The following is a 20,973-nucleotide window of genomic DNA, read 5'->3' as shown; positions in this document are numbered from 1 at the left end:
CTTTCTTTCTTTTTCTCCATAGAGAATTTGTCTTGGGAACAGAGGAGATACTTATCACTAACATTTTTTTTAGGGCTTTGAGATTTAAAAAGGGCTATTCAATTGATATCTTATCTGAGTCAACTCTGGAAGGTTGGTGCTATTATTATCCTCAATTTATAAATAAGGAAACTGGGGCAGAGTTGACTGATTTACCCAGGGTCATCCAAGTGTTAAGTGTCCCAGGCTGGATCTGAATTCAGATCTTCCTGACTCCAGGCCCTATGCTCTTACCCACCAAAGCACTTATTTGTCTCAAAGAGTTAAGTGAGTTAAGTTACTGGCATGGAGTTACGCAGACCATGACTCTTAGAGGCAGGGCTAAAAGAAGGTCTAGCCCGGATCAGAGGCTAGCTCTCTAGCTATTGTGCTTATTGCTTTTCTCAATTAATCTCAAAGAGCATGGAACACTTTCAGTGTTCAAAATCAGTAGCAATGTATTCCTTCCTGGGAAAGATCTTCATGGGGTCTTCCCTGTCCACTTCTTTTAGTCCAATCAAGGTGACTTTTTTATTTCTTTAAACCATGGAGTTCCCTCCCTTCCTCCCTCCCTCCCTCTCTGTCTCTCTCCTCAATGACACTATCCATAGAATGGGTATTTAGGATTAAACCGACATAACAGGGTTAAGATCCCCAAACCTTCAGTGTTCCCGAGCACGGGCTGGGCAGTATCCAATGCCCAGGTCCCTTAATTCCCCCTCCTTTCAGGCAGCCTGATCTTTGGCTTCTGCAGCTAAGCTGCTGCTATCACTTCCTTGCCTACTCCCTTCTCTCCTCCCCCTCCTCCTTTTCACCCTCCTCTTCCCCCAAGGCAGGTCCATTCATTCCATTGGCTCCTCAGCCAGCCAGCCAGCCAGCCAGCCAGCCAGCCAGCCAGCCACCCTTCCTGACTCCCTCCCTACATACCTTCCTGCCTGCTTGCCTGTCCCCTCCCTTCCTCCTTCCCTCCTTTCCTGCCTCCTCCTCCTCTCTCTGTGTCTCTTTCTCTGCCTGCTTGTTGAAGCTCTGTACCTTGAGCAACACCTGCTGGTGGTTCACTGGGAGCACGCTGCTCATTAAAGGGCCAGAGCAGCCAACTGAGCTTGGAGCTCCCAAGCCTCCCTGGGCTCTGGGGCAGAATGTTCCTGGGGGAATAGTGAGCAACCATTTGCAAAAAGGGGTCTCCATTTTTCCCCTTTTCACACAAGGCAGGACCCTAGGACTGCTGCAGAGCACAGCTCTCCATCTCCTTTTTCTCCTTTTCTTTTTCTCCTTCCTCCTCCTCCTCCTCCTCTTTCTCCATCTTTCATCAGTTCCAGAATGAAGGAGAGTTGAGGAGCCCCCCCCCCCCATTCAGCCATTGTCACTTGGATATTAGACCTAAGGGTACCGGACCTAGCCTTGGTGCTAGGCGTTGCCACCAGAACAGATGGTCATTGGGCCCAACCTGTAGCTGGGCTGGCAGGAAGACCCTGTTTTTCCACTGGATCTTGGATTTGGAAAGGCTCACTGTTCCCCTCCCAGGAACTGGCTCAGCTCAGAGGCCTAATGTCCTCACATTGCTTGTCTGAGAAGAGTTCACGATTTCTGAAAAATCTGGGCAATCTGCACCCATCCAGAGAGTGAACGTGCAAATGAATCCCCATTCCTGGAAGGGAGGGGAGCCCCTAGCAAACCCATCTCAGGGGCAACTTGGCCAGCAAAGGCATTGGCATTGAACCAGGGGGGTCTCTACCCACTTTCCTTCAGGTATACAAGGGCAGAGAGCTATGCCAGGGCCTTATATTTGGAAGCCACAGGTTTCTAGTTAAATAGACATTTACCAATTAGGTTCTGCCTTGCTGCCTCCTACTGGTCTCTCACTAATGCCCAGGCAGGTGGCATTGGCTTCGGAGATCAGTTTTTCCATCTCAATTAGGGAGCTGTCAAAAAGCAGAGTTCTTTTAAGGACAAGAGCTTCCTTGGGGGGTGGGGGTGGGTTATTTTCTGTTTTGCCTTTTGTCTTGTCACAGCTACTGAACATTCTTTTTACACCCGTGTTTACTCTGGACAGCTTACAAAACTGGCAGAGATTGGGAATAAAGAATGCTGCCCGCACACTCCTCCCTCAGGTGAAATGTTCACCCTTCCTTTCTGTAACATGGATCCTTCCTTCCAAGTCCAGGAACTATGAGCACAACATGAGATTTTATTTTGGAGGGGGAAGGTGGGAAAGAGACAGGATGGAAGAGAAGGAGCATCACTGGATCCTAACTCTCCAGCTGGAAGGAACCACAGAGGACATCAAGTTGGATTCCTCCATTTCCCAGAAGAGGAAACTTAGGTCAAGTGACTTGCTCAAAGGCATATAGACAGCAAAGGAAAAGAGGCAGTATTCAAACTCACGTCCCCTGACTTCAGAGCTATCATTTTTTCTGCTTTGTTCAAACAGAAAAGACTGGAAAACATGAACTCTTTCAAAGCAGAGAACATAGGAAATGTCCTCAGATCCAGAGTCAAGGCTACACGAGACCACGAGGATTCCAAAGAGACAGGATTCTGCTGACAAGTCAACATGGATTTTAGTTCTTTCCTATGAAAACTATGTTTCCCCCAAAGCTTCATTTCTTCTTTCTTTTTTTTTTTTTAAACTCTCATCTTCCATCTTAGAATCAATAATTGGTTCCAAGGCAGAAGAGGGGTAAAGGATAGGCAATAGGGGTTAAGGAACTTGCCCAGGGTCACATAGCCAGGAAGTATCTGAGGTCAGATCTGAATCCAGGACCTCCTGTCTCTAGGCCTGGCTCTCAATCTACTGAGCCACCCAGCTGCTCCACCAAAGCTTCATTTCTGATTTATCTCATCTCAGAAACTGAATATGAAACATGACCAGGAGGAAAATGAAAAGGACTCGCGCTATTCTCTGCATCTGATATATTATTCTAGGGTCTCGGGTAGCAAAACCTCCTTCCTGGCCATTGCAGGGTTGGTGCATCTTCAAAGAGCCAGCCTGAAATATGAAGAAGTGTAGAATGTCTGATGGCATGAGTTGAAGAGATATTGCAGGAGACGATGATTAAGGGTCTCATCAAGCCATTTACTTAGATATATAATTGTCAAACCTGCCAGTTAGCTATGCCACTCCAGCCCTTCAGAACCTTCCGGCTCAGGGTTAGGGAGTGTGCTGGTGCTTAGAAAGTGAGCAGCATTTCATGTTTTCAACTGGGAAGCTGAAATCAGTGAATGATCCATTGGAGAGGCTCAGAGCAGAGATGCCAAGGTAGAGCGAAGGGTATCCCCCAAATGGCTTGCCCCTAAATGGTGAAAATGATGCCACCAAGGCCAGACTTACAACTTCTCTCTGTCTCTGTCTCTGTCTCTGTCTCTGTCTCTGTCTCTGTCTCTGTCTCTGTCTCTGTCTCTGTCTCTGTCTCTGTCTCTCGACCCCTCCCTTCCTCCCTCCCTACTGCAAATTAGGACAACAGATTTAAAATTGGAAAAATGACAAGATCAGAGATTTAGAAATGGAAGCCTATCAGAGACTATCTAGTTTGACTCCCTTATTTCACAAGGAGAGAACTGAAATCTAGGGAAATTAAATGACTTGTTCCAAATCTTAGAAGCCAGATTTGAACCCAGATCCACCTAACTCCATAATCAATGATCTTTTCCATACAGACCTTTTCTAGAGTTAGACTGCCAAAATAAAACATCCAGATGGCAGGGAAATGTGAGTAATTACAGGTCAAGTACTCTAAGTTAGAGTACTGCACTCAAGATAACCGAGGAGAGCCCCTCCTTTCTCTTACTGGTATCTATGCTATATTTCCATTGACCCATTTAGCAACTGATAAAAACTGTTGTTTACAAAATGCTTGAAAGGCAGTAAAATATGCCTACTGATTTTCTTATCTGTGGCTAGGGAGTGAATACGGTTATCACCATCCTACTCCTTTTACATATGGGGAAACCGAGGATGAAAAAAACAAAGTGATTTGTCCAAGGTCACTGAGCTAGTAAGTATCTGAGACAGGTCATTCTGACTTTCAAGTCCAGCCTTTTAGCCACTATGTCAGATTGCCTCTCTTCCAAGGTAGCCGAGGCCTAAGATACTCTGGAGTGAGACTGAGATGACTGTCTTTCCTCTTTTCAAAGCAAATCCTGAAACTATGGTGTGATGTTTTTTTTGAGAGAGACAAAGAGAGGCAGAGACAGAGACAGAGACAGAGAGGCAGAGAGAGAGACACACAGAGACAGAGACAGAGACAGAAAGCATAGAGAGGGGAAAAAAAGCAACCTTTGATTCCTCTTAGAGATGGTTACAGGCAAGATAATATTCTGTAAACTATGGTTCCTGCTTCCAATACTAGGAGGTAGCCCAGGTCCTCCCTCAGTGGCCTCTCTAATCCCGTTGCCCTCCTTTTTTTTGGAGGCACAGATATAAGTCTTGCTATCAACCCAGAAGTTCAAGCATCAGCTGCCTGCATGGGCCACAGAGAATTATGGGATCTGCCATAAAGAGACTCCCTGATGTTTGAACGAGTGTTCTCCAGGAAGGCAGGGTCACCTTTCCCAAGGTTAATCTCTTGCATTACTCAGATGGCTTTGATCATTCAGAAAGTACCACAATGACTAGGAATTGCTTAAAGATGAAAAGCTTAGTGGGGGGTGGTGGGAAGAGAGGAGGTGAAGGGGAGGATGAGAGAAAACTGAGACATGATGAGGGGGTGAGAAAACTGAGACATGAATCTCCTTTCTCATCTCCACTAAGAATTGAATCACTCCAAAACCAAAGGTAAAAGGCCTCCTTGGGAGCCAAATGCCTGAGCTGATTCCCAAATGAATCAAGAAATGCCTCTATTTTTCCCCTGGATAGAGTCATTTTCTAGTACACTTAAAGAAACACATTCTTTCAGAGATTCTGTAAGTTATCCTTTCAGTAGGAAAAAGTCAGGTTTAACAGGAGGGAGGGAGGCTCAGATTCAGCCAATTTATATCAAAGCTTTCAGAGTTTGGTGAGTCAGAATCTACAGCTATAACAAGGAAGTGCAGAACAACGGACAGAGCTCAGGATCTGTCCTCTGAGGATCAGGGTTGAAATCCCAGCTTTGTCATTAACTACTAATGTAACCTTGGGGCAGGTAATTCAGCTTTCTGGATTTCTAGTACCTAGTCTAGAAAGAGAGATTTGGAGCAAAGGGTATTCCTAGTCCCTTCCATCTGGAGACCTAAGGTTCTAAGGGAGGCTTTTGTTTATGCTTTTCCAGCTCCTGGAGAGCCCAGTGATCTCTTCTAAATGGAGACTTTCTGGGTGGTAATGCAAGAAAAAGCTTTCCTTGGTTAGAGGTGGTCCCCTGCCTTCGTGTATTATTATCATAGCAGACAACCTCATTGCCTCCTGTCCAGATGTGGGAGGGATAGGAAAAAAACCAAAGGAACCAACCTCTTCCTGTTGGGCACCTTAGAAGGACAGCTAAGACTGTCTAGTGCTTTCCCTCACCAGGATAATTAATAGGATTGACTCTGGAAAGCCTTTCTCCACAACCTTGTATCTCCATTTGTCAATGTTTCCAGGTGCTTGCTTCTAATTTTGAAAGGTCAAGCTGGCTATGGCAAACTAGTAGGCCTACTTTCTGGAAGTTTGTATCCTTTGGTAGAAGAGAAAAATATGATGAAATAGTTATAGGGCCATTTCTCTATGTCTCTAATGTCTACACTCAACCACAATGGGGGAGGGAACTTTGTTTTTGATGGGATTCAGAATCATGGAATCACTTAAAAAGATATCCTAAGGGTTCCTGAAAAGGTGAAGAAGCAATGACTAAGGAAGGACAAGTCATTCTCTGACAAATCTTGATCCCAAAGACTGGTGAGAGAGCAGACATAACCAGTCACCTCTTAATGAGCAGGAGGAAAAATATCAGCATTGTATCAAGCCAAGTCAAGCAACCGTGTTCTGTGAATTGGGAAGAATTAAGATGGTGGCTCTACTGAGAAGGGTTCACCCAAAAGGTTCTTCTAGTTTCAAGGGACTTTTGTTTTCTTGGATTTCTTTTACCTCGTGATTAGTCATCGAACACACACACACACACACACACACACACACACACACACACACACACACACACACCAAGTAAAGCCAGCCAGTTTGCTCAGCTGTTGCTGATGTCATCATGGCCCACTAAGAGGCAGTGACTCTCATAATCCCCCTTTATTAATCATAGGACTGAAGGAAGTGGAAGTGGATGACATCATCAGAAAGGAGAGCTTGCTTGGAGCATTTCTCAAGTGACATATGAAAACCACCCCAGGTCATGCTTTCCCCATCTGAGCAATCAGCTCCAACACCCACCCTAGAGTTGCAAACTCATCTTGGAAGTCTCCCTTTCAAAGGTAGGGCTGGATCACACCAAACTTGTGTGCCCAAGGAAGATGGTCTCCCCCAATCCATCCTTTTTCCCCCTTTCTTTTCACTCATCCTTGCTCCTCAGCCACAGAAGAGCTAGCATCTGTCAAACATTTGGACACCATGGGGGGGTCCAATGGAACATGGCCTCGTAATCTGGACATGGTCTTACCTACTACATCCGTGGTCCAAAGGGGCCAGATTACTCTATTATGACCTCTACTGGCTATTCCTAAATGATTCCATTCCAACACCATTGACTTAGCATCTTCTACATGTTAGAAATAACCAATTCAATCACTAATAAGAGCTACAAGGGATCTCAGTGGCCATCAGGCTCAACCCCCACATTTGGCCAAATTAAAACCTGGGGCCAAGGGAGTAGAAGGGACTTGGCATGGTGAGTGAAGGGATCAGGCAGTGAGCATCAGAGGTCAGGTTATGCCTTAGTCCTGTAGGGCTGGATCCCAAATCTTCTCTACTCCTCCCAGGGTGTTGGGGATAGGAAGATAACAAAAGGAACAACAGCCCAGGCCCAGCTGCCCTAAAGGATATTTGTTCGATTATGCCTTGATAAGTAAAGGCAACATTTGTAGAGCTTGGTTTGAGGAGGAAAAACACAAGAACACTTCTGGGAGGGGCTGATAAACAAGTGCCTAACAGGGGGCTAGGGATTCTAAGAAGGGCATTCTATGCAAAGGCTTGGCATCTTTCCTTCCAATCTGGGCTCAATCACTGCTGCATACATAAAAATTCCAGGCAACCAGATAGAGCAGTAGATAGAATGCAGAGATCAATCCTAGTAAGACCTGAGTTTAAACACACACTAGATATGTGACCTTGGGCAAGTCACTTAACCTTGTTTGCCTCAGTTTCCTCATCTGTAAAATAAGCTGGAGAAGGAAATGGCAAAACACTCCAGTATTTTTCCAAGAAAACGTCAAACGGGGGTCACAGAGTCAGACACAACTGAAAAGACTGAACAACAGCAGCCACACGTGAAAACTTTACAAATCTCCCAACAGCTGGTACCTCTGTGATTTCCCCAATGAACCATTTCTATTTTGCACATATTGACCATACAATGATACACACAGCAGGAGGAGGTAGGGTCCTTGAAGGGAGGAGCTGTTTTGTACTTTTCTTTGCAACCTCAAGGCCAGGCCCAGGGCTTGGCATCCAGTGAGAACATTATAAAAAATGCTTGGCTGTTGACTTGATTTATAAAAGCAGAGAAGGGAACAACTGGCCCGGGAGGACTGGCTGACAGAGTGACTAGAATAGAAAAGAGATAAAAGAAGGCTACGAAAAGGAGGTCTGGAAAGGCAAGTAGAAGCCAGATTAGAGAGGCTTTCTTTTAAGTGAGAAGCTTATTATTAATAAATAAATAAATAAATAAATATGCAAAAAACAACCACTGTCTAAAGAGTTTATATTTCCCTTGGGATTTCCTAGAACCATGCTTGACTCTCCCTAGGAAGGGATGGGACTGACCCAGTGAGAATCACTGGTGAGGGCAGGATAAAGGATTATAGCTGTGATGGCAAACCTTTTAGAGATCTCATGCTGTGCCCCATCTCCCCACCAACTGTTGGGAGCACCCTCCCATTACCCCACACAGAGGAGGGAGACAGTGCTCCCATTGGGCTGCTAGGTAGAGGTGGGTGATGTGAAAAAATGTCATCAGGCATGATGGAGAGGGGGAAGGGAGCAGCACCACTCAAGTCCCTCTGCCTTTCTAGTAACTAACTGGGAGGTGAGGGAGAAGGCAGGGCACGTGCCCAAAGAGAGATCTTTGCATGCCATCTATGGCACATGTGCCATAGGTTCCCCATCATGGGGATATAGTATTTTGAATTTAGAGCTGACTTGGAGCAAGAAGATTAGAGTTCAACTCTTGTCTCAGGTGTGTATTAGCTGTGAGAAGTGGTCTAAGTCCCTTCATCTCAATTTCCTTATCTAAAAATCGCATATAATACTAGCACTTACTACACTCACAGGGTGTATTTGTAAATGGAGGTGATATTTGTAAAATCCTTCGCAAATCCTAAAGTTAACTCTAGCTACAAGAGGGGGAAATCTCTTACTTTATCTGATTCTGCCATGGATTGGTTGTAGGGCTTAGGCATGAAAGGGGAGGAAGGAGCTCTCCAACCACTCCGTGTTCCCATTTTACAACCTACTCTTTAGCAAGAATCTTGGGAAATTAAAAGGAGTGTGGCTTACGTGTGTGTGTCTGTGTGTGAGAGAGAGATACAGAGAAAGAAAAATGCAGAGACAAAGACAGACAGATTGCAACAGAGAGATGGAGACAGGGAGGCAGAGACAAACAGACAGAAAGAATCACCCAGAGACAGAGATAAAGGCAGAGAGACAGAGACAGAGTGAGAAGGAGAAACCAAGAGAAACACACACAGAAACAGCTTGAGTGCCAAAGGGTGCCCATTGGAGGTCTTAGCCTCCTTCTCCTGAGTTACACTGGAGGACATTTTGGATGAAAACCTCCTGCTCCAATTGAGTGGCACCTGGAACCCCTAATTATGGCCACATCATCTGGTCCAGACAGAGGAGGAAGGTGTGACCCTGGAATTTCTGGAGGCTTCAGGAATAAAGTATCTCATCTTCAGGCCGATCAACCTCATAAACTTGCACTTGGAGCATGGAGGCCAGATCCTTTTATAGCTGGCTTTGCTCATCCCTCCCTTTACAATCTCCTCCCGAGGCTGACGAGGGGCCTCAGAAAAGCATGTTTATTTAGGTGTGGATGCTTGCATGAGAGAGAGCATGGCGCAGCTCTGCGGGCCTCAGCGAGAAGGTTGGGACTTGCTAATATTTGGATAATGATGACACCCACTCGGCAGATGCAGAAATCAGTAATTAGAAGGATCCCATTTGTCTTTGGGGCAGCTTTGAGAGGAGCTGAGCTGTGAGAACGCCACCAGTGCCGAATGGAGACTGGCCAGGCTTGGGAGCCTCTGAACCTGACCTGGGAGGTTGGGGCCAGACCATGGCAGAGCTCCCACCCATGAGACCCCATAGAATCCAGGCATCTCCAAACAGAGGCTTAGAGCTGGCGCTGGGAAAGGCTTTTAGTCAGTGAAGTATGCCAAGAGATCTGCTGCCCCCAACAGGTCTTATGAAGAATAGCATCTACTAATAGCCTCTTCCAATCCCAACATTGAAGCCATATGGCCAATTCATGACTTTCTATTGATGGGGGGGAAAGGACAAAGCATATTAATTGAGACCCTTTCCTCAGCTTTGTGGGCACCATTCAGGGCCACCGGGCATTTGACTGACAACCTCTTTCCAGAGATCGTCAAATACTTCATGACTGGGTCCAGCGTCTGCCTTTTCTGATGGGAAGGCTGTTAGGAGTGAGGGTGAAAGGAAACTCTCACCATTTGACAAATGCCATTAACAAGGAGTGGAATCCTCTCCTCTCCATCCAGAATCCCGAGGGCTGGGGAGGGAGTCACAGCGACAACTGGAAAGGAGATGATCCAATTGACCTGGTAGAAACACCAGCTTTATACTTTGATGAGGGGAGGAGGTGATGAAGGGAGGGAAATCAGAGAGAGAAAGGAAGGTCTCTGTGTGGGCAAAACATCCAGAAGAGGACGTCTTTCCTGGCAGCAAAAGGAAGCAAAACGCTTGAAACCAAGTGGATGTCTATCCACAGGAGAATGGCCAACAGATGGTGGTTTGGGAATGTAATGGAAGAGAATGCAGCAAGAGCAGTGAGGAAGAGGAGGGATTCAGAACAATAGGAGGAGAGTTGCAAGAGCTGATGCAGAGCGAAGCAAGCAAAACCTGGAGCAAAACTGCAGTGCGTACAAGAAAGTAATGGCTGGCCGTCCCAAAATGCAGCTGAACTCAGTTCAATTGCAATGACTGGCCTTAATGCCAGAGCATGAAGGATGGATTCTATTCCCCTTCTCTGTGGATTGAGGTGGGGCATTCTGGAGGGAGATGCTGGCTGCAGAGTGTCAGACAGGGTCATGGGACCCATTAGTTTTAAGTTGCTGTTTTTATTTTTGTAAGGAAAGGGTTAATGAGGGGATGTCAAGAAACTGTAGTGGTATAAAAAGGTATAAGAGAATTGATTTTCACACATCAAAAATTAAATGAGCATTAAACAGAGACGCGAGAAAGGAGGGTTGCTTCTTCTATGGGCAAGCTTTGAGACATGTTTGGGGACTTTTTCTACTTTAGGAAAACATGAGAGCAGTCAGTCTTCATTCTGCAGTTCTGCTACTTTCTGCTAGTCTCCTGCTAGGCTACCCGACTCCCACAGCTGCGCTATTTCAAAAGCAAAAATAGATGTGGCCTCTCTGGCCCCTAAAAGCCAGAGCAGTTGAACTAAGCCTGTGTTTCTAATGCTATCGCCTCATGGTGGCATCAGTTTTTATGTTTCCAAAGCCATGTCCACATTCTCTATTGTGATTCCCTTCCTCAAGCTGGTGAGCATCCTACACTTAGAACCATGACCTTTATACCAGCAGTATCCTTTGGACCAGCAGCTGGAGGTGGCAGAAAAGACAACTTATGACCAGTGTTGAAGCCCCAAGGGGCTGTGGGTAAGAATAAGGCTACCTGGGGCAAAGGTTGAGGGTGAGAATGCGTGCCATCTTTTGTTCAGTCAGGAGGGCCCAGGCTTCCAAAACTAATGTCGGAGTACCGAGATCAAATGAGATGTCAGAAAGGGGCCCTGCAAGCTTGGTTGTGTTAGATAAGAAAGTCAAGGCTTTCACTCAGAAAGGACGGCCTTCCCAGGTTCCCAAGCCCTGCATCAGTGCTGTGGCATGAGAAAATCAGAGATCTGAAGACCATACTAAGGTCCGACACCATGAAATGTATCTGGAGTGAGTAGGATAAAAGGCAACCTCAAGTCCAATGAAGACAAGGCTTAGTAGAGAGGCAGCACGCCTAGTGAATGGGATGCTGGCAGATTTGCTCCAAAATCTTCCCTTTCAGCCCTGTGATGATGTCCATCTGCCCACCAGCCATATGCATCCTGGCTACCAGTCTCTGCCTCTATCTTTGACCCCTAGTGTCTCTTCCAGGGTCTTAGAGACCACTTCCTGTCCAGATCAGCCTCAACTACCATCTCCTGCCTGGACTAATACAGACCATACTTTTGCCTGCTCCTGCCTGCTGTGAGTCTGCCCTTTTAGGGTTCACAGGATTTAGCATCTCCATTAAATTCAAGGTTGGAATTCAAGAGAGGTCATTTAATAGGAGACTGACCACCTGTCTCCATCAACAGATCCTCATCCAGTTCCTGATACTCTGCTTAGACTCATTCCTCAATGATTAACACAACATCATACTCTCCCCATCATGTTCTAATTCTGTGATCCTCCCATTTGAATATCATTATGCAAACCATGTTCCTACTGTCTATTTCGTTACATCCATCCCCCACAATCCACCCTTAACCTACTCCAGATCTACCCACTCGTTCCAGGGTGCTTTCTAGAATATTTGCTCCATAGGTAACAAACTTACTTTCCTAGTAAGGATTCTTTCCCCCATCTTCTGGGCGGCACTACTGCCTGGCTCCTTCCAGATGACTGCAGCTTCTCTGGCTTTCATTTTCTAAAACTGTTTACATTTTCACTAATATGCCTCCCCTTACCACCTCTCATCATGGTAGGGGAGACAGAATACTCTGTGCTCTCCTTACCACTTTCAGGCTCTTCCTCTACCACTATCATTCCATAACTTTTCCTCCTTAGATGTACTTTTGGGGGTTTCCATTTATGTCTTATATTTTTATATGTAACCTAACAATAATGGAATTCACCTGGTTTGTTATGAATACATAAAAATTTTAATAAATATACTTATCCAAAAGAGATGAATTCTTACCTTAGCTGTGTCCAAGAATATGTATCATTTCCCCCCTCCCTCTCTCCCTTTTCCCCTCCCCAAGAAGGCAAGTAATATGATATAAGTTGTACTATATTATCATATAATACACATTTCCCTGTTCATCATGTCATGAAACAACACATATTGCTTACAGCAGAGAGATTTCTGGAGAAAAATAGAATGAAGAATGCTATGTTTCAATCCGTATTTGGACTCTGTTCTTTCTATGATGGTGGATATCCTTTTTCATCATGAGTCTCTTGGAGTTGTTAAGTCATTCACAATTGATCATCATATACTGTTGTTGTAACTATTGGGATAAGGGAATTGAAAGGAATATTCAATATTCAATATTGAAGCTAGATAATTTAAGAGCTCGCTCATTGACTTCCTCCCTCCACGGAAGATCCAGTCAACTGCCTCTCTCCTCAAGATTCTAAGAGCCCAACTGATTTTGGAACTCAACCAAAGCTAGAAAAACTATATCCCCCAATTCTGTATACTACACTATGTACATCATTCTCCTGGTTCTGCTCACTTCACTTTGCATCACTTCATAGAAGTCTTTCCAGGATTTTTTGTGATCATCTTATTTGTCATTTTTAATGGTGCAATAGTATTCCATTATAATCATATACCATGATTTGTTCAGTCATTCCCCAACTGATGGACATTCCTTCAGTTTCCAGTTCTTTGCCATCACAAAAAGAGCATCTATCATTATTTTAGAATATATAGTTAGATGTTATTTTAACTCATATTTATCACTCTCTTCAGATTTTGGTAGTTGTTATATATTGATATCTAGGACAACTATCCTAACTTCCTCGATGAATTTTGTTCCTGAGACTTCCCAAACTCCTACATTAGGCAACTTCAATATACTTATTGATAGTCTCTCAAAAACCTTACATTACTTCTTATTTCCTCAATCTATTTAATTTTCCTGACCTACTTGTCCATCCTATTAGAGATATCTTTACTGGGATGGTTAAACCCTTGGTTTTGCCATCTTTGACACATACTCTACTTCCATGTTCACTTTCATCAGCCTTTGACACTGTCAATCTCCTTCTCCTCTTAGATGCTCTCTTGTCTTTACATTTTTGAAATATTGCTCTCTCCTTGCTCTTGTTCTATCTGCCTGCTTGCTCCTTCTTAGTATTCTTTGCTGGATCATTATCCTAGTCATGCCCATTAACCACAGGAATCCCAGTGATCTTTTCAGGCTTTCTTCTCTTCTTTCCCTAGACAAGGACTTCTTTAATTTTTGGTGTATTGTGAATCCCTCTGGTAGTCTGGTAAAGCCTATATATTCCCATTTCAGATTCATTATTTGAATTATGTAAAATGTATAGGATTCTCAAAAAAAATCAATTATACTGAAATACAGTTATCGATCAATCTATCTATTCAATCATCTCTCTCTCTCTCTCTCTCTCTCTCTCTCTCTCTCTCTCTCTCTCTCCCTCTCTCTCTCTGTCTCTCTCTCTGTCTGTCTCTGTCTGTCTCTGTCTCTCTCTCTCTCTCTCTCTCTCTCTCTCTCTCTCTCTCTCTCTCTCTCTCTTTCTCTCTCTCCAAATTCAGACATTTGTTAGGGAACTCCTGCTCCATATTATTTTCCATCAGCTACCAAGGGTTCAATAATCTTCTCTATGCAGATTCTTTCCACATCTGTAGATCAAGAACTGGGCTCTCGACCAGGTTGTAGTCACACATTACTAATGGGTTTTGGGAAAACTCAGTGTATGGCCCATAGGCATCTCAAACTAAGCTTTTTTCAAAAAGGAACTCATTATCTTTGCTCCCAATTTTTCCCCTCCGCTAACCTTTCCTGTTACTATCATTGGCACCACCATCTCCTAGTCCCCCTGGCTCACAACCTAGGGATCTTCCCCATCTTCTTCTTCTCACTCGCCTCCACCACCACCCAGATCCAATCTGTTGCTAAAAATCTCACCATTTCTACATTCGCATCTCACATATACATCTCTTCTCTCCACAGGTATAATTGCAACAATAGAAGAGGCCTTTGTCACTTCAGACCAGAAAAAAGGGTCCACTGAAAGGGCCTACTGATTCATGTCTTAAGTCTCTTCTCACTTTGCCTCACTCAGATGCCAAAATGTAGTTCTTATCGTGTCACTGCTTTGAACCCCATGAGCCACTGTATAGCTTTTCAATCCCTTCCCAACAGTGGCTGTTTCCTTCCTCTTTATTCTTCTTACACTTTGGTCCCCTCCATGCACTCAATGATCCAACTGCCCTGGCTTATTTGCTCTTCTCTGAACATACTTCATTCCCTGACTCTTCATCTTGGTACTGGGTTGGCATCCATGGTTGGAATTCTCTCTTTTCACTGTGCCTCTTGGCTTCCCTGGATGCCTTTAAAATGTAACTCAAGTCCTGCTGACTGCCCAAGGTCTGTCCAGGGCCCTTGCTTCCATTTCTAATGGCTCCCTTTGAGTTCTAGTCCTGTTAGGTGCACAGTTGTTTAACTGCTGCCTTTGCATTAGAATGGGAACTTCTCCAAGGCAAGAACCATGTTTTTGTCATTCTTGTGTCCTCAGAGGTGGTTGCCACATCCTATATATAGTAAGCACTTAATAAAGCAGAAGACTTAAAGGTAAATCCTACCTCATAGACTTCCTAGCTCTGTGACACTTTTTCTTGGCATTTGGACAAAATGACTTCTAGGATCCCTTCCAAACAGAAATCTATAATCCTCGGAGTCTGGGGATGGTCAGATCAGCAGCAGGAATTAGAGCTCAGAGTCTAAGGCCCCATAGGTGGGAGCCCCTAGAACTCACGGACTGGCACTTTCTCCAAGCAATCAAACAGTTAGGTCCCAAAATCTCATTATATATATGGCTTTCCTTTTTTATCCCCAGACTCAGCATAGTGCCTGAAACATAATCAGTACTAAATAATTTATTGACTAAATGATCATATACATTACAGTGTTGATAACCTTATTTCTAACATATATTAATATTTGAGTGTCAGATCTTAAGTCAGGAAGACCCGAGTTTAAATCTGGCCTCACACACTTATTAGCTGGGTGACTTTGGGCAAGTCACTTAACCCTGATTGCCTTAGTTTCCTCATCTATAAAATGAGCTGGAGCAGGAAATGATCAACTACTCCAGTGGAGTCACAATGAGTCAGATAAAACGGAAACAACTGAATAAGAACAACATTAACATTTAAGGCTGTTTTATCAAATGCAACTTATTCATAAATATAAATATAGAAACTTTTGTGAAAATCTCTCTCAACTCACTTATAATTGGAATTAGTCACATAATAGTCTCAGCATTAGAAACGATTTCATAGGTCATTCAGTTCAACCTATCCCTGAATAAGAATCCTATCTAGAACAAACCTAGTGAGTCCCCATCCACCCTCTGCTTGAAAACCTTTAGGTCCAGGAAGCACATTACTCCTTAAAACAGTCCATCTCATTTTGGGGCAACTTTTAGTCTTATTCAATTTTTCCTAACATCGATCTGTTTTCCTCTTTGAAACTCACCCTCAGTTCTTCAAAGTTCTGCCATTGGTCATGAAGCTAAACAAATCTAATTTCTCTTCCATAGAACAGCCCTTCACATATCTGGAGGACAGCTCCCAGGACTCTATAGAGTCTTCTCTCCTCATATGCCATGGTCTCAGGCCCCCGTAGTATTCTGTTCATTCTGTGGACACTCTCTAGCTTCTCATAGCCCTTCCTAAAGTGTAGAGTATAGAATGGAATACAACGTGGGGAGTCTATCATCAACTTCCGGTCAATAGTCCCCATAAGCGGCCCATTTATAGGTAACATTGATTGACTGACAGATTATATCAACTTTTCATTAATTCTGTTATCACAAGTTTAGATTCTACCCTAATTCTGCCCCATTTCTTCTACCTAGCTGGGGATGAAAAACTAAGAAAAATCTCAGAACAAATGACTGCAAATTAGGAGGGAAGAAGACCATTCTTATGAAGTTGTCCACATTGTTGCGTTATAAATAGCTAGTCATCATTATTTTATTGGATCATTATTCAAGGAGTTTGGGGGAGAGGGAAGGAATCTCCATGGCAACACTGCATCAGTCAGCATTATTGGATGGACTTGGAAGAAACAAATGTGCATTGATTTGGAAATCATTCCATAAGGTAAACTTTTCAGTAATTCAGTTCTCCTGGCTACTAGTTTGAATCTCTCTGTCTCTCTGTCTCTCTGTCTCTCTGTCTCTCTGTCTCTCTGTCTCTCTCTCTCTCTCTCTCTCTCTGTCTCTGTCTCTGTCTCTCTCTCTCTGTCTCTGTCTCTCTGTCTCTGTCTCTGTCTCTCTCTCTCTCTCTCTCTCTCTCTCTCTGTCTCTGTCTCTGTCTCTGTCTCTGTCTCTCTCTCTCTCTCTCTCTCTCTCTCTCTGTCTGTCTGTCTCTGTCTCTCTCTCTCTCTCTCTCACACACACACAATTTGAATATAGAGAAGCACACTTGATTCCTATATTTTAGCTCTCTTGACTTTAAGATCGAGAATTCATCTTACACTGTGCCAAAGTGCTCCGATGTCCCTTGAAGTCTCAGCTTTTCCCAAAGATACCTCACCATTTCATCCTTGACACTCTTCTCTGACAAATGTCCAGGCTGCAAACATAGAAACACAGTGACTGGGGAAATATATATTTTCTGAAAACTCAGTATCAGACTGAATGCAAGCAGTTTCCTGAGTGCTCGTGGCTCTCAGGTCTGTTCAGGTACCCTTCAAAAAGGCCTCGGGCATAAATAAGCCTACAGGTTCATAGCTTAGAGAAATAATGTTCTAGCCTCTCTGGAATGGGGAAGGCAAGGCTCTCCTTTCAGGATTAGGTTGCTTAGAGGCCTGTAAATGGCCCCCTATGGGAATATGGCTAAGGTAGGTCTCTTGGATGCTAGCCTGGTTTGAATTTAAGAGATAACCCAGCGATGTATTAGGAAATTCCCTTTTTCTTGAAATTTTGAGAAAACTTGAGTGGGTTCCTGATGTAGAGGCCCTAAAAAGACAATAGGGAACATTAGGTGACAATGTGATACGTCAGGGAGCTTTGGGACTGACCATTCATTTTTGGCAACCTAAATGAGGTAGTGAATTCTGGGACAGGATGAGGATTTTCTATTCAATGCATCCCTTGAACACAAAGCCTAGAAGTTCTGCCCATACCAGTCTCAGGATCTCCTCTTCTTCCTCCTGAAACAGAGTAGATTATGAACAAATAGAAAATAGTCCCATTAAAGGACAGAGGATAGTTCCCGATACATAGTAGGTATTTTAAAATATTAATTTTTTTCTTCAAAACTGAATGACAGACACATAGCTAATATGAGGATTTGTTTCTATTGGACAAATATACTTGTAATTTATTGTGTATTTATAACATTAGATTTACTATATTATTAATATGTCAATGGAGAAAAAATAAAAATAAAAAGTAACTAAAAAAAAAGATAATGAATTGCTTTGTCTTCTTCCTAGTAGGATTGTAGCTCCCTGAAGGAAGGGACTATATATATTTGTCTTTATAGCTCCAGCACATCCCACGTTGCCTAGCTCGTGGTAGGAGTAGGTAGGGATATGGTAGGGCTGTGAAGCAAATGCTCATTCGACTAATGGGCATCACCCACCGCTCCATCAGTATGATCTCCAAAAGCTCAGGGAGGGCTTAGTTTTCATAGCTGTCCCTGGTGCTGAGCACAGTGCCTGGCACCCAGCAAGGGCTTATTAGTGTTGGTTATATTAAGGTCTGTTGCCCCAGTAGAATGTAAGCGAACTGAAGGCTGTGACCTTTCTAGTCGTGTGTCTGAGATTCCAGAACCTAGAATAGGACCTGGCTGGCACGAAGGACTTGATTCATTTCTTTCATGGAAATATATCACTTTGTTTTGGGAATATTGGTTTCCTCCATAGTATGTAAGATGGATGACTGCCTAAGGTTTTCTTTGAAGAGTGATGAGATAAATGAAACTCTGTTTGGGTATTCAGTGTGTTTAGTATCATGGACCTTCTTAGCAATGATAATCAATGAATAGTGCTGAATGGTGGTATTGCCAAACTCCAGTGTGTAGTCATGGGCATCCTTTCTGTGATTTGACCTTGATCCAAAGGAAGAGTCCTTGTCCTTGATAACTGACAGGTCTCTGGGGGTTGTGAGATTCCCTCCAGCCTCCTTCTGCTCACTCAGCTCAAATTAGTATCTACTCTTTTCTCTAAGAAGGGCGATTCGGTGTTTGGATAACCACCTGGCTGCCCGTCCGTCCCCTGAAGAAGTGGCATAGGAAAGACTCCTTCATACACCTCTCTAAAGAGAGTCCCAGATATTTCCCCTAAGAGTCATTTTGGCTATTGCTGGCTTTGGGGCAAAATCAAGATTTTTTCCCCCCTTAATATCTTACCTGACTTTTTCAATCTTTAAAATTGAGTCTCCTCCCAAGACCATCCTGGTAGGTGGTCCAGGCCAAATGTTTGGCTTGTTTTTACTCCTAGGGTTCAGCCTGTATGTGTCCATGTAAGTGTGTGTGTGTGTGTGTGTGTGTGTGTGTGTGTGTGTGTGTGTGTGTGCATGGGTAGATCTCTATGCATTCATGTATCTCTTCCCCTTACTTTTCCTTTTATAAAAAAAATGTTGCAATTCTGTTCAGCAAGAGAGGGAGCCAGCATGGTGGCACCACTAGAGCCAAGCTCATATCCTGGATGCTTGTGGTTATTTGATGCTACCGTCACAGAGAGGAATCAGAAAGAGAGGCAATGCCAATGGGCTGACTGACCAAAATGATTTTTTCCCCTTCCAGTAAGAGCCAATCACCAAATTCTCCTGAAAGCCAGGCTCAGGTTGGTGTCCATGCCCACATGGGTTTCTGTAAACTTGTACTGACAAGAGAAGGCCACGGAATTATAGGAAGCAAATCTCTTCACTAGACTTGGCTATGCTCGCCGTGCCACAGACAGGCCAGGCTTTGTCTGACACTAGAGAGGAGGAGCAGCAGTAGGCATGGGTATAGGAGGCACCTTTGATGGAGAGGAATAGAAAGGGTCAGATTTCCTGCCCTCTTCCCTCACTCCCTGAAATCCCACACCTAAAAACTCATTCAGAGTTAAGGTATTGGTTATCTTGGGTCCTCTTAAAGGCAAATACCTCCTTGGAAGACTCTTGGAAGATGTTAAGCTGGAATCGATGTATAATAAGAGCTTAGAAAATCAGATATCGGGAAACAGAATTTCTGAGATGGAGAATATAATCCATCCTGGAAGAAAAGTAAAAAGGGGCCCAAAAGCAAAATCCCCATAGGTGGATCCTATTCCACTTTGGAAGAACTCTGAGCATTAGATTGCTCTCATGTCTTCCCTGAACTTTCTCTTCTCTAGTCTAGATACCTCAGTTCCTTCAGCTAGTGAACTCAAAGTCCTTGACTGTCTCTGTTGACCTTTGCTGGCCACTAATCTCCCTAGTTTCTCCACATCCTTTCTAAGCTCTGATCCATAATTAGCTCCTCAGCACTGTGTTCTGCAGATTTTCTAGAGGGACACCTCCCTCTTTTGAATTGAAAAAAGTGGCACTTCCCAAAGTCATATTTGAGAATTTTCTGATGATGCCACCAATGACAATGTCCTAGTTATTGCCATTGTTGACAAATGACCCTTTTAGATTGTACTGGCCCAAATGGCTGATGGAGAAAAAGGTAGCTGCTTGTTAAGGTGCTTTTCATTTCCGCACAGAGATGTGTTTAAATTTGGCTTTGCTGAGTTTTTGTCTAATAAATCAGTGAACACATATTAATTAAATGCCTACCAAGTAAAAGGAACCATGTTCACTTCTGGGGATTCAGGGGCAAAAGGGAAGCAGTCTCTTTCCTGCCTTCACAAGCTTCCATTCTAGTGGCTGAGACAATGTAGGGGAAAGGGAACATATGAGACCAATGCAAGGAAATGGGAAGTTACTTTTGAAGGGCTGGCTCTATTGGGGGGCAGGAGAGGCTGCATGGAAAGTGGGGTCCTGTCTGATCTATCGAAGGCTCTCCTTGTACCACATTCATTTTTTTTAAACCCTTGTACTTCGGTGTATTGTCTCATAGGTGGAAGAGTGGTAAGGGTGGGCAATGGGGGTCAAGTGACTTGCCCAGGGTCACACAGCTGGGAAGTGGCTGAGGCCAGGTTTGAACCTAGGACCTCCTGTCTCTAGGTCTAACTCTCACTCCACTGAGCTACCCAGCTGTCCCCTGTACCACATTCATTTTAGACGTGCTACTCCCTCCTTCTCTGCCCCTTACCCAGTGAACCTTTTATAGTAGCAAATAAAAACCATGAAGCAAAGCCCAGGGATACAGTGGCAGGTAGCACCTGGCAGCACAGGACACCTTCTATAGCTCTAGGCCCCCACAACCCCAAGGAAAAGGAGGGAGGCACACACAACTGGGCTGGAATTTGGGGACATTTCTTCTCCCAGTCTCACTCTTACACCAAATATGAATCTAGCTTGGTTGCTGCACATAGGGGTCTAGCCTTTGCATCTGTGAAAGGAAAAAGAGGCATTTGTTCAATCTCTTTGGGCTTAGGCAAAACCAAATTGTAGATTGAAGATCCTGAACTGAGTAAAGGAAGTACAGGAGGAGAAGGAGGAGGAGGAGGAGGAGGAGGAGGAGGAGGAGGAGGAGGAGGAGGAGGAGGAGGAGGA

At 44.1% G+C, this 20,973-nt stretch overlaps 1 protein-coding gene across 1 annotated transcript in view; it reads right to left on the bottom strand.

The window, feature by feature from the left end:
* The window catches only part of INHBA (inhibin subunit beta A), a 23,065-nt gene extending 21,024 nt beyond the window's left edge, over window positions 1–2,041 (bottom strand). Inside the window, exons 1-2 of the mRNA XM_044675376.1 lie at window positions 1,842–2,041; window positions 1,051–1,163 (exon numbers count right to left, since the gene is read on the bottom strand). Of these exons, the coding sequence (XP_044531311.1) occupies window positions 1,051–1,163; window positions 1,842–2,041 (313 nt within the window). The remainder of the gene's footprint in view (window positions 1–1,050; window positions 1,164–1,841) is intronic.
* Window positions 2,042–20,973: the final 18,932 nt, after the last annotated feature.

This window comes from Gracilinanus agilis, chromosome 1 (assembly GCF_016433145.1).
Source record: "Gracilinanus agilis isolate LMUSP501 chromosome 1, AgileGrace, whole genome shotgun sequence".
NCBI lineage: Eukaryota > Metazoa > Chordata > Mammalia > Didelphimorphia > Didelphidae > Gracilinanus > Gracilinanus agilis.
This window is presented reverse-complemented; position numbering and strand designations above follow the sequence as displayed.